The sequence below is a fragment of the Rhinopithecus roxellana genome, chromosome 10, assembly GCF_007565055.1.
Source record: "Rhinopithecus roxellana isolate Shanxi Qingling chromosome 10, ASM756505v1, whole genome shotgun sequence".
In the NCBI taxonomy this organism is placed as follows: Eukaryota; Metazoa; Chordata; class Mammalia; order Primates; family Cercopithecidae; genus Rhinopithecus; species Rhinopithecus roxellana.
The window spans coordinates 100,588,708-100,602,614 of record NC_044558.1 but is presented as its reverse complement, the minus strand read 5'-3'; the positions used below and the strand labels follow the sequence as shown (position 1 = coordinate 100,602,614).

Sequence of the window (13,907 nt, the reverse complement as noted above, 5' to 3'; positions counted from 1 at the left end):
AGATACATTGGAATCTTGTTGATTTTTTTTTTTTCTTTCAGAAAAGCAACTTATGTGTGCCAAGTAGTGCTTCAAGGAAAGTGTCCTGATTCTCTTAGAAATATGCCAAGGAATTCTGGTAGAATATGGACTCCTTTTTTTTTTCTTTTTTTCCTTTTTTTTTTTTTTGAGACCAGGTATCCCTCTGTTGCCCAAGCTGGGGTGTAATGGCGTGATCTCTGCTCACTGCAACCTCCACCTCCCGGCTTCAAATATTCCTGTGCCTCAGCCTCCTGAGTAGCTGGGACTACAGACATCACCATGCGTGGCTAATTTTTGTATTTTTAGTAGTGATGGGGTTTCACCATGTTGGCCAAGCTGGTCTCGAACTCCTGACCTCGAGAGATCCACCTGTGTCGGCCTCCTGAAGTGCTGGGATAACAGGCATGAGCCACCACACCTGGCCTGGATTCCTCTTAATGCAAGGAGAGAATCTGTGCATTTTAAAGTAGTGATCCCCTCTAAATGTGTCCTTTTAAACATTTTCCCTGTCTTTGCAGTATATCATGTATGAAATGGCTCATGTTTTTAGATAAAAATAAATCAAATAGGCATTAACTCTTTTTGCACTGAAGAAATCTTTCAGTACCTATAGTTGTGCCACTGAAGTGTCAGAAGAGATCTAAAATCATGTATTAGGACTGGAAGAGACCTGAGGGGTCATCTGGTCAACCAGCTTATTTTACAAATGAGACACAGGCTGGCAGCTCGCCCACAGCCTGTCTGTCACACAGGGAGTGGGTGGTACACACAAGACGATAACTCAGGCTTCTTCCCAATTTCAGCTGCCCTCAGTTTTCCATTTCATTTGGCATTTGTGCATTTTGGCATTTGCTGTATTCACACATTTTGGTTTGTAGAAAATTACCAAGTTTTAATGTATGAACGATTGAGGTGAAGGCAGAATATTGTCACAGAAACACTTGATGGATAGTTTTGCTCCTCTGCTTAAGTCTGATGGAAACACTTGAAATAAAATTGACTTTAACTCAGTAGTCCCTTTTTCTCATAACCAAAAATGAAGTCCCCAACTATGTAACCAACTGTCTCATAGCAAATGTTTCTGACCTTTTAGAACAGAAGAATCCATAACAGAAGATGACAAGAGGAGGTATGTTTGGTGTTGCAGCTGGCTTTAGTTTGAATGGTTTTGGCCATACCTCATGGATTTAACACACTGTAGCACATTCCCAATAACACAGATTCCTCCGGGAAAACTATTGGTACAGAGAATACAGGTAGGGGCATATGGTCTGAAAAAGAACTTGCCCAGGATGCATCATCTTTCCTCCTTCCAAGCAAACTTAGTTTCTGTTCTATGCATGTGGTGTGTGCTAATTTTCATCCTATGACGTTTGGGTGTGCTCCTCTCCCTAACTGGACAGCTTCCCTTCATTCTCTCAGCCTTCCCTGTCCTGCTACTTCTCTGATTAACTGCACTCCACCCTCATTTCTCTTTTGCTCTCTCTGCCTCATTTTATATCTCCCTATTAGTAAGATATCTTTGTGTGTCCATAATGCCTATTATCATACCACGTTGACCACTCTGAATTCTTGATAAATGTTAACTGTAACATGTCACTGTATAATAATTAATACTATACTAAATTGTAACATCCCGAATTATTTTCTTCTTTCTCATTACAAGTAAAATATCTAAAAATTCTAACGCAATACATCTTTCTTTTTTGTTTTTTAAATAGCTTCTTTTTAACCTAGGAAACCAATGATATTCCCAAGGGCCATAATATTCTAAATTCTACTTTTGAAAAACCATGAGCTATTTTAATAATTATGTAGTTGTTTGGAGTACTCCATGCTTCTGTTGCTTCCTGTAAATAGATAGTACCATTTAAATTGCTTTGATTTCTTTTTATCAAGAAACTATGGAGGAGTATATGTTGGCCTACCATCTGAAGCTGTCAATATGGTGTCCAGTCAAACAAAGACAGTTCGGAAAAGTAAGTGAAATCATCTGCTACTGATTTTCCCTTCTTATTTATTTTTATGTTTTATGAAAAAGCATGAAATTTGTATTTTGGCTTACTTGACTCAATCTATGTATCGGCTATAGTGAACCATGTATAAGTACTGTCTGTTCATTGCAGTCATTGGTTGAAATGGCTACCTACATGGTAAGAAGAATTCCAGAGCATAATTTAGCTTTTGTTTGTGGTTATGCTCCATATTTTTAATTTCTTGTTAATTTTAGTGATGATCAGTGTGAAAATGAAAGCTAATATTTATGTAAGCTTATGGCGTTTTCATAGAACAGAAAGGTAAATTTCTGTAATATAAGATGACTGACTGATAAGCAATCTGCTGTTTAAAGGAAAAGTAATTGCCTATTGCATAATTAAATGAAATGAGGCTCCGTTTTCTGAGTTTTAATAGTTAGCAGTTATGGGGCCAATGAAGTCCTTTTGACTAATAGGCATCTTTTGATTGATAGATAGCTTCTTGCTCAAGGCAGTTTTTAAGTGAGGCTCATGGTAAACAATGCTGATTTACAAAACCACTGTACAAGGTATTGTCTGATGTATAGTTTTAAATGACTATTAATATGTTCGCTTTATACACAAGGCTATATTACATTATTTTTAACATACTATATTTGTTCCTCATTGTTCTTCCCGTACTTTGTGATTTAGACTAGCAAATACTTATATGTCATTACTGTTTACAGTTCTATAGAAAATTAGAATATGTTATTTATAATCTGAACATTTAACTTTTCTTAATTTTCTCTTTAAGATTAGAAGAAAATAACATCATGACTCAAGAATCAAGAGGTACTGTGTATTTTTCTAAATAATTCTATATGTTTAGACTTGTTGATGAATGGACTGTAGATATTATTTGCTCTATATTTCTAAGAAATCCTGAACTTCACAATTTAAAGAAGGGGTTTCATCCTATGGAATTGAGTGTGTTTTATTGCAAAGAGGTGAATAATCAGATCAATTTTCTTTCATCTACTTTTTTTCCATTTCATTTTTAACAAAATTTTGTTAAAAATGAAAATTTATTTAGTAAGAGCAAGCTAAGTGTCTACCTAAAACATTGAAATCTCACCCTTCTTCATTGCAAAAATCTTTGAGGGCCTAGGACTTGAGAAATGGCAGGGAGAGACCAGAGGCTAGAACTGGGAATTAGATTAGAATCGATTTTAAGTGGTATTAGCCGGTGGTTAATACACAGAGAGGAGATGTGTCAGTACCAAAACTCCAGTAGAGATGGGCAATTGATCAATTAAGTCCCAGACACTTAATATTGATTCTAATCTAACTGAACAGAGATGTAATTATGCAGGAAGGAATAGTAAGAATCAGAGTATAAGTTAACACAGATTGCTTTTACAAAACACATTCAGTATGGAGACGATGAAGAGCTAGGAGTTAGAATTATAATAAGACAAACAAGAATAAGGACAAGAGAAAAATAGCTTTCATTTATTAACTGCCCTGCATACCAGTCTCTAAAAGACATGGAGCAGCATTTCTATGCAGACAAAGAATCTTCGTTCACTGGGTCCAACAAGGGTCCAACAACACATTCCATGCTGGGCTCCCCACTGTATTTCACTCTTGCTGAATGACACCCAGCCTCTTTTGAAGCCTCCAGTGATTAGGAATGTCCTATCTCCTGAGATAGCCCATTCTCTTCTGGAAGTCAGGCAGTCTTGGTTTTGAATTCAGGCTCTCATTGATTAGCTGGGCAAGTTCCTTCCCCTTTATGACCTCAGTTTTGTTATCTGAAAAATGGAGCCAATACTTAAACTGAAGAGTTGTTGATCGGATTAAATATGAAATAAATGGTAGCATCTGCTATCATCATTGTCATCACCACCATACTATTAATTTTTTTAATAACCAAAATCTAACCATTGGCAGACCAAAAGCAAGACTGATTTGATACTGAACCAACTTCTCGCCCAGGGCCAGTACTAGATTTGCTATTTGGGATGGGGTGGGATTATAGACTAATTTCACAGGTAGAGACAAACAAGCTTTCCTGCTAGAGAAAGGAGACATAGAAACTGTAACCCGTTTCTTCCTGACAAAAACTTAGAACAATCTTTGGGTAGCTACATCTTTGAAGATTTTCTCATCAAGGCAACATGATGGAGGTTTATCCCCTCGTACCCATGAACACAGGGTGTTCGGTTTCTTTTTGGGAAGTCACTGGAGAGTTTCTATTTCTAGTATTTTTAACGTAGTTCTAGCCCTCCATATAGATTTCTGAGTTCCCTGCTAGTTTTCTCCTGCGCAGAAGTACTTTTATTGTTTGTATCAAATAGAAAAGGTAAGTCGAAACCAAGAATATACTGCTGTTTACCTCCTGGAAACAGAATGTATTTCAAAAAGCAAGGGAATAGAGTGGAAAGAGGTGCTGCCTAGATAGCTATCAGGAGACTGGGCAGCTCTGCTGCCAACACAGACCTAAGATGAGTCCCTTAACTTCCCTCAGCTTGTCTCAACCACAGTTTTCTCATGGGAGTGTTAGACACGATGATTGCTCACCCTCGTGGGTGGATCTGAAGTTCGCCGCTAACACTTCAGCAATAATCCTGGTGAGCAAGCTCATATAACTTTAGGCAGCTAGCTAAAACATTTCTTCCTGTTCATGGCTGTAAATATATAGTATTTTATTGCCACCCCTCTCTCATCTCAATTTTTCCCCGTTCTTTAACTCTTTCTTTTTTTTTTTTCTATTACCCTTACATTTTGTTTATTTACTTATTTTTTATTTTTATTTTACTTCAAGTTCTGGGATACATGTGCTGAACGTGCAGGCTTGTTACATAGGTATACATGTACCATGGTGGTTTGCTGCACCCATCAACCTGTCATCTAGGTTTTAAGCCCTGCATGCATTAGGTGTTTGTCCTAATGCTGTCCCTCCCTTTGTCCCCCACCCCCCAACAGGCCCAGGTGTGTGATGTTCCCCTCCCTGTGTGTTCTCATTGTTCAACTTCCACTTATGAGTGAGGACATGTGGTGTTTAACTCTGTCTCTAAACAATTAGTTTGATCCTGGTCTTTCCGTAGCCTCCTTTGTATTATCTGAAAAGTTTTCTAAGTTGATAAGCTGCCCATTTTCCTTAGATGCTAAGCATCCATTGTGGTCCTTATCTGTGACATGTCTGAACTCATGGCTTTCTAGGCCTTAGTTGTTGGGCAGAAACCCCGATGAGAAGACTTTAGAAAAGAGATGTTTCATGGAAAGGATTGGAGACACTTTTGTTGTTGTTGTTGTTTGTTTTTTACCTAACATGTGGACTCTCTCTGAACTAAATGCAGTCAGTGATCAAAGTTGATTTGGTTTGGTTGATTTTGAAACAAATTGAGGAATGATTTCAGAATCTCTTAAAATTACTTATGTCAGGATACACATGTGTAGTTTCTTCTGCAGATGACCCTAGGGTGAAAGCTATACCCGCTTAGAAGTGCAGAGTGCTTCCAGCACAGAGGGCCTTAAGTGATGCTTCTCAGATGACAATGGGTGGCCTGGCTGCATCAGAATCCCGTCGGGGAGCGCCGTGTAATGTGGAGGGCTAGGCTCTCCCAGTAGGTTCGGACCAAGTAGGGAAGGGATGGAATTGTGGCCGAACAGTCTCTATTTTTAATTGAATGATGTTAATAGAATGCAGCTAGGTTTGGACATTGCTTATCAAGATGCATTTTAATTGTAAGTTTGTAAGTCTCTTTTCCTACCCATCTTTGTCTCTTTATATAATTATCATCAGTGCTTAGCTCTACACTGGCCACATAAGTCTTAAATTAATATTGGGTGGATATTAAATAGGTGCTTTACTTAAAAGAAAGTCAGTAAATAACTTGTAGGCTTAAGGCTAATGTATTTTTTAACGTAAGTTGTACCCGTTTGCTCATTCTTTTCTCCTCTTCTGTTGTCTCCTTAGCATGCTCATCAATTTGGAAGGAATTTGGCTCCGTGGGACATTGTAATGTGCATAGACATTTCCAAGGAAATTCTAAACAGTCACCCTTCCCTCTTGCATTCCCTCAAATCTTAAGTGTATACATAAAACCCTGGGTACATATTGTTGTGGTAGTAGAAGGGAATTGGTTAAACAGTACACTTTATGGAACTTTCTGTGGCCACCTACGAAAGACAAGTTCACAAACTGTCATGGAGGCTGCTGTTGCCTAGCCAGGGCTGCTGCGTTCTGGCGTTTCCACCGTGGCCACTCAACACATTTCATGGAGCTCATGTCTTTTCACTGATGCTTTTTGATAGTTTTTATATAACAAAATCCTTATTCTATTTATAACTTAAGACGATAAGGCACTATAAATGAATGACCTAAAATAATATATTAGTCTGTTATCTTTTGCTATTTCTACTTCACTTTAATTTTTAGCTGTGAAATTGGTAAATGGATTCTTACAACTATCTCTTTCTGTTTTTTACTATTTGGTCTTCAAATTTCATTTAAATGTCAGAATTTCCTTTTTAGGAACAATGTGTATTTCATTGCAATATTTAAAAATAAACTCAAATTTGCATGCCACATGCACATTTTGATTACATTTTTATTTTCTTTCATGAAAGGCATGTGCAACTACAAATACTTCATAGCCATTGCGTTGCTCATTCGATGTCACGGCATCTCTTCATATTAGTTCTCTGACTGTTTTCAAGGACTTGGTGATGGACGGTTAGTGGGATATCTGGAAATTAATTTGATAATGATTTGTGTATCTACGTAGTACTACAGTGTAAATTACTCAATTTACCAATGTATTTCAACAATTAAAACATTTTTATCCCTCTTCACTTACATTACTTATTTTTCAAAGAACACTTCGAAGTCATACATGGCATTGTGATGTATAGATACATTATATAAATATGTAAGGATAATAATGTATAAATAGATTACTATGAAAAACCAAATTTTTCACAGGAAGAAAGACATTATCTTATATATTTGGTCTATATGACAACCACAGGGACATCAAATTGATAAAAAATATCAAAGCTAAGAATTACTAAGAAATTATCCTGACACACACAATTCCTGTCTCATGTTCGTTAAGTCCATAATGGTATTTAGGTGGAATATCAGCAGTTTGACCTATTAGGGATAACAGATAGATTGACTTTTTTTTTTTTTTTTTGAGATGGAGTCTTGCTCTGTCGCCCAGGCTGGAGTGCCATGGTGTGATCTCGGCTCTCTGCAACCTCTGCCTCCTGGGTTCAAGCGATTCTCCTGCCTTAGCCTCCCAAATAGCTGGGACTACAGGTGTGTGCCACCACGCCTGGCTAAGTTTTTGTATTTTTAGTAGACACAGGGTTTCACCATGTTGGCCAGGCTGGTCTCGAATTCCTGACCTCAGGTGATTCACCTGCTTTGGCCTCCCAGAGTGCCGGGATTATAGGTGTGATCCACTGCACCTGGCCAGATTGACTTTTAAAAAACTTTTAATTTTGAAATAATTTTAGATTCATAGAAGCACGTAAAGATTATACGAAGAGTTCCTGTATGCGCTTAACCCAGCTACTTCTAATGCTAATCTTGCAGGACCACAGTACATTTGTCAGAAGAAATTAAACATAGGTACAACGTGGTAAACTACAGCCTTTAATTGGATTCCATCAGTTTTTCTACTAATGCCCTTTTTGTTTGTTTCAGGATCAAATCCAGGATTCCATTGCACTCTGTTACTTGATCATCCTGTCTCCTTATTCTCCATTTGTCTCCTTAGTCTCCCCTTCCTGGTACTTTCTTCATCTTTCCTTGTTTTTCCTGACCTTGCCACTTTTTTAACCTACTGATTAGATATTTTGTAGTGCATTTAATTTGAATTTGTCTGTTCTCTTATGATTGGACTGGGGTTGTAGATTTTTAGGAAGAGGTATTAGCTGGGTATGGTGGCACACCTACAGTCCCAGCTACTCAGGAGGCTGAGGTGGGAGGATTGCATGAGCCCAGGAGTTTGAAGCTGCAGTGAGCTATGATTGCACCACTGCACTCCATCCTGGGCCACAGAACAAGACACTGTCTGTGGAACAAAGATTGTTGGGAAGAGGACCACAGAGGTAAAGTGGCCCCCTCATTGGATCATATCATTATATCTCATGATCTCAACATGACTTATTACTGCTGTTATTAGCCTTCGTCACTTGACTAGGTGATATCTGACAGCTTTCTCTTTGAAAGTTTCAAGTTTTTTTCTTTTTTTTTTCTTTTTATTTTGGAGATGGGCTTGCTGGGTTGCCCAGGCTGGAGTGCGTTGGCACGATCACAGCTCACTGCAGCCTCAAACTCCTTGACTCAGGCAATCCTCTCACCTCAGCCTTCTGAGTAGCTGGGACTAGAGGTGCATGCCACCATGCCCAGCTAATTAAATTTTTTTTTTTTTTTGGTAGAGGTGGGGTTTCTCTCTATTGCCCAGGCTATTCTTGAACTCCTGGCCTCAAGCAGTCCTCCTGCCTTGGCCTCCCAAAGTGCTGAGATTACAGGCGTGAGCCACCGCACTTGGCCTCTAGTTTTCCATTTTCATCCCCTGTTCCTTATAAGTGATAAGTGAACCACTAAGTTGAGACCACACTCAAGGACAGGGGAATTAAGCTTCACCTCCTGGAGAAAAGAGTATCAAGGAATTTTTGAACTGTTTGAAAGGCACCATGGAATAAGTAATTTGGAGAAGATAGTTTGAGACCCTGCAAATACCCTGTTTCTCCTTAGAGTTTTGCCCACTAATTTTCAGGTTCATCCTTGGGTCTTGTCTGCAGCATCTGTTATGTGGCATAAAAATGTGACTTTCTATTTCCCTCGTTCCTCTACCTGTGTTTTTTGGAATTCTTCTCTAAGGAACACTTGTCCCTTTTCCCCCCATTTACTTACTTATTCAGTAATTCATTTGCATCAGTATGGGCTTTTGGATATTTATTTTCTCCTTTAGGTTATAATCCAGTACTCTTGCTATTTTGTTGCTCAAATTGTTCCAGCTTTGGCCTCTGGGAGCTTTTTCAGGTTGGTTCTGACATGCCCCATCCTCCCCTGCGACCTCCACCCGCTCCACCTTTGGTTGATTTTTAGTAACAAGCAGGCCTCTAAAATAAAAATCCAATTCAAAGGTTTGTTTAAAACACATTCCTAAAACTTCATCACATTTCATCATAACTGAATAGTAATTTCCATATTGTGATAAGTCTTGGCGTTTTCCTTCAACTAGACATTCTTTAAATTTAGAACCTTGTGATTCTCACTTGCCACCCACTTAACCTATATCTTAAAGCTAATGACTATAATTTTTATTAAGTACTGCAAGAAACTTGAGTGAATAACTCAGAGAAGAGTAAATAACATTAAAACATTTCAGAAGAAAAGTGAGAGATGGATAAAGCCTTAAAAATGCCTGAAATTTGGCCGGGCGCGGTGGCTCAAGCCTGTAATCCCAGCACTTTGGGAGGCCGAGGCGGGCGGATCACGAGGTCAGGAGATCGAGACCATCCTGGCTAACGCGGTGAAACCCTGTCTCTACTAAAAAATACAAAAAAAAAACTAGCCGGGCGAGGTGGCGGGCGCCTGTAGTCCCAGCTACTCGGAGGCTGAGGCAGGAGAATGGCGTGAACCCGGGAGGCGGAGCTTGAAGTGAGCCGAGATCGCGCCACTGCACTCCAGCCTGGGTGACAGAGCGAGACTCCGTCTCAAAAAAAAAAAAAAAAAAATGCCTGAAATTTAAGAGTTAATGCCTTTTCAAACAACATATGGTTTCTTTGCAAGATTATTATTGAAAAACAATGAAGATTCTGAGATTTTCTGATTAATAAGATTGAATAAAAAAGGTTTTCTTAAGTTTTCTAAACTACAAGGCACTCATTGCTAGACTCAGTTAAAGAAGACAGCTGTAATTTAGTTTTGGAGAAACTCCTTGGAACTCTGGAATGTGGAAAACGCTGGTTTTGACAAGCGCAGCTGACTTCTGGGGTGCTATTGAAGAATGCTGGCCTGTTGGTAAGTGATGTGGACTAGGCTCTGGGGAGAGATGCAACATAATAGAAGGCACTAAGTTAATATAATGGGAAGTTGCCTTTCTGGTTTTTTGAATTGTTAAGAGTTTGAAGAGGGAGAGAAAACAGGCTTAGTCTTGCAAATGGGAGCTAGTGTGTCTGTACTGTATCCATGCCCAAGAGTGGGAAGAATTTCTGTTGTGGAAAAGTTATGTAAGGAACTCATTCCCAGGAAGATAGTTTGCATTTTATTTACTTATTTACATATTCTTAATGCAACTGATCAAGTCAAGCAGTACAGAAGGATGAGGTGCTTTTCATAGGTTTTGTCCCAGTACCCAATTCTGATTTTCAGTTGTTTACCAACCATCACCAGTTGAGTTCTTGCTGTGTGCCTGATGAGCAATGGTTACTGGGGTACAGCTGAAAGACCAAATACCATGCACTCAAGGCTCTTCAGATGAGTGGTGGATACCCTGGGTAGCCTGTAAGGAACATCTAGAGCAGTGGCTGAGGCTGGTGTAGATTACTTTGGGACCACAGAGCAGGGACACCTAAGTCAGAATGGTGGACGAAGGAAGACTTCCCAGAGGGCAGTGCCTGGTGCAGAGCCATAGGGAGGGTGTGAGTTTGCCAGCATAGGTCAAGGAAGAAAGCAGCTTCAGGCTGAGAGCTGCAGGTGCAGACACCCCTGGAACGCCCTTGGCATAACCTGGGAACTGCTAGGAGTTGAGCCTTGCTGGGTGGGAGGTGATGGGAATGCGATGGGAGAGGCAGGCAAGGTGAGCTCGCGTGGAGCCTGGAGGGTCACCTTTGAACTGAAGCCTGTGGGAAGCCACTGGAGAATGAAGCTGTCATGGAGCTCAGGTGCTTAAGAGCCGTCCTGACTGGTCTTAGTTTCCCCTCCAGTGCCTGGTTTGTGGGTCTGTCTCTGTAGTAGCCATGATAAGTACCTGCAGTACTTTCCGTGTTTTATGAAGGTGAAGCTTTCCCATTTGATCTGTAATATTATACAAACTACTTGGAGTTTTCAGGTACATCATGGCGGGGTATATGTAGCCAGGCAATGAGTGTGTCAGGAGCATTCCATTAGGGCAGGGCCATGCCTATCCCAGCACCAGGTATAATCACCAGCAGCTTAGTTTAGGTTTGTGACAATGTTGGGGTTATCCTATTGCTTCACATATTTCTCCCATGCCTTTTTTTTTTTTTTTTTTTTTTTTGAGACAGAGTCTTATTCTGTTGCCCAGGCTGGAGTGCAGTGGCGTGATCTCGGCTCACTGCAACCTCCACCTCCCTGGTTCAAGCAATCCTCCCACCTCAGCCTCCCAAGTAGCTAGGATTACAGGTGTTCACCACTATGCCCAGCTAATTTTTTTATTTTTATTCTTAGTAGAGACGGGGTTTCACCATGTTGGCCAGGCTGGTCTCAAACTCCTGACTTCAAGCAGTCCACCCACCTCGGCTTCCCAAGTAGCTGGGATCACAGGTGTACGCCATCATGCTCGGCTTCCTATGTCTTTTTTCACAAAAGTATTCCATTAAAACAAATTTCTGGCTGGGTGCGGTGGCTCACGGCTATAATCCCAGCACTTTGGGAGGCTGAGGCGGGCATATCATGAGGTCACGAGTTCGAGACCAGCCTGGCTAACATGACGAAACCCTGTCTCTACTAAAAATACAAAAATTAGCCAGGTGTGGTGGCATGTGCCTGTAGTCCCAGCTACTCGGGAGGCTGAGGCAGGAGAATCACTTGAACTCGGGAGGCGGGGGTTGCAGTAAGCCGAGACTGTGCCATTGCACTCCAGCCTGGGTGACAGAGTGAGACTCCATCTCAAAAAAAAAAAGAAAAGACAAATTTCTTTCTCCATTAGTGGAGTGTCTAACACTTAGATAATGTAGCACTCAATTATATAATTTGTTTTTTCTCCAAATATTTGATATTAAAATACTGCAGACTCCTTAGAAGGCAGGGGCTTTCTATTTTCTTTTTTATTTTTACATTTAAGCCTCAGGGACCCACCATGAAGAAAAGGCCTTGTATTTGTGTAAAAGTGAAATAATTTGTGACTTTCTCCCCAGACACAGAGCTTTTGGGCATCTACAGTGTCATCTCTCTTAAGAGCAGCAGTGTCTTTGGAATTATTTTTAGGGCCTTTGGGAAGTTATTTGGCTTTTTCATACCGCAGAAATTTTCAGTCAATGGGATAACATGAATTCTAATTCTAAGATGGTTAGCAGAATTCATTTATTCATTGATTCTTTCACCAACAATTTTCCCTGAGTATCTGTTACATGCCTGGCGTTGTTTTAGGGATTTGAGATGCAGCAGTGAACAAATGAGAAAAAAGTTCCTGTCATCCTGGGGTTGTGTTCTACAGAGGGGAGGCACATTAAGTGAATAAATAATATTTATGTAATTGTTAACAATTATACCAGAGAAGAGGAAATGGCCAGTTGGGAAAGTGGGCGTTGCAATTTTCATCTTAAACCGAACTATCAGGAAATTACTCACTGGAAAGATGACCTGTGAAGGCAAAGACCTGAAGGAGAAGTAGCCACCCCTGCAGGTATCCAGCAGAAGATATTCCAAGAAGGACATGTTAAAATGCCTTGTACAAGAGTGTGTCTGGCTTATTTGCAGAAGAGCCAAGAATTCGGTGTGGCTGGGCAAAGATTGCAAATGGGAGAGTAATAGGAGAGGTCAAAGGGCTGCTGGGAGGGGGATTTGGAGGAAGATCTGATCTCTTGTAGACCATCATGTGTATTTCCTGGGTGACTTTCACCTTGGGAAATCATCCAGCCCTTGAATGGTTTGGAGCAGAGGAGTCATGTGATCTAAGCTCAAACCAAGTTCCTGGCTGCTGTGCCAGGTGAGAATGGGAGCAGGGGGATCACTTAGGATGCTGTTAGAATAGGAAGGAGGGCAAGACTTTGGAACAGGGTGACAGTATTGGAAGTGGTCAGATTCTGGATAGATTTTGAAGATCGAGTGGATAGAATTTGTTGATGGGTTAGCTATGGGGTGCAAGAGTGGAAGAAGAATTAAGAAGTAATCCAAAGATTTTGGCTGAACCACTAGGAGAACAAGGTTGCTATTTGCTGAGATGGTGAAGACTGTGGGAGGAGTGGGTATGGGGGGTAATCAGGTGATTTGGACACATTAAGTCTGAGAGGCATCTTTGACTTCAAAGGGGAAGCATAGAATAGGAAGGCAAGATATCAGAAGAGAAGTCAGAGCTGAGGTATGCGTTTTTTTGGTGTGCATGCGTGGGTGTGTATTTGGCTATCAATTACGTAAAGAATATTGGGCTGCTGGGACCTCCAGTGGAGTGAGTAGATAGAGTTTGAAGGGCCAACACTGAGTCGTGATCACTCAGTGTTTAGAGTGTGGAAGATGAAGAAGTGTCAGTGCTGAAGTAGCCAGAAAAAGAGAGGCAGAAAGAGAAAACCAGGAGAGTCTGGTTTCCTCGAAAGCACACGCAAAGAGTGCTGAATGAGGTATTTAGCAAATGGGTAGAATAATCATACTCTCAGAAACACAGGTTCCCATAGAAATGGAGCCAATGGGGCAGAGAAGACAGTCTGGGGATATTAATTTTGTATTGGGCAGATAGCCTTTTAACAGAAACCCTCTCCCATTTAGGTCTGTTACAATTGTTGGCTTAGGTGTATTTTTATAACTGATGTGGGTTCTGTTTGGAGCAAAGAATGAAATCTATAACTTGAGCTTCCTAATTCCCTCCCTAAAGGGGGTATTTGTTGTGAGGGAGTGATATAAAGAGGTTGTATCCTTTAGGAACAAATTATTTTGTCTATATAAGAGCTTTAGTGCAGTTACAGTTATAAAATATGTCAGTTGAGAGTGGAGGTGACAAGCAGAAC

At 40.4% G+C, this 13,907-nt stretch overlaps 1 protein-coding gene across 1 annotated transcript in view; it reads left to right on the top strand.

Annotated features, from left to right (window-relative positions):
• Positions 1-6,579, top strand: part of C10H12orf75 (chromosome 10 C12orf75 homolog) — a 42,162-nt gene extending 35,583 nt beyond the window's left edge. The window contains exons 3-6 of the mRNA XM_030939630.1: positions 1,115-1,150; positions 1,921-2,000; positions 2,794-2,831; positions 5,962-6,579. Of these exons, the coding sequence (XP_030795490.1) occupies positions 1,115-1,150; positions 1,921-2,000; positions 2,794-2,798 (121 nt within the window). The 3' untranslated portion in view covers positions 2,799-2,831; positions 5,962-6,579. The remainder of the gene's footprint in view (positions 1-1,114; positions 1,151-1,920; positions 2,001-2,793; positions 2,832-5,961) is intronic.
• The last annotated feature ends 7,328 nt before the right edge of the window (positions 6,580-13,907 follow it).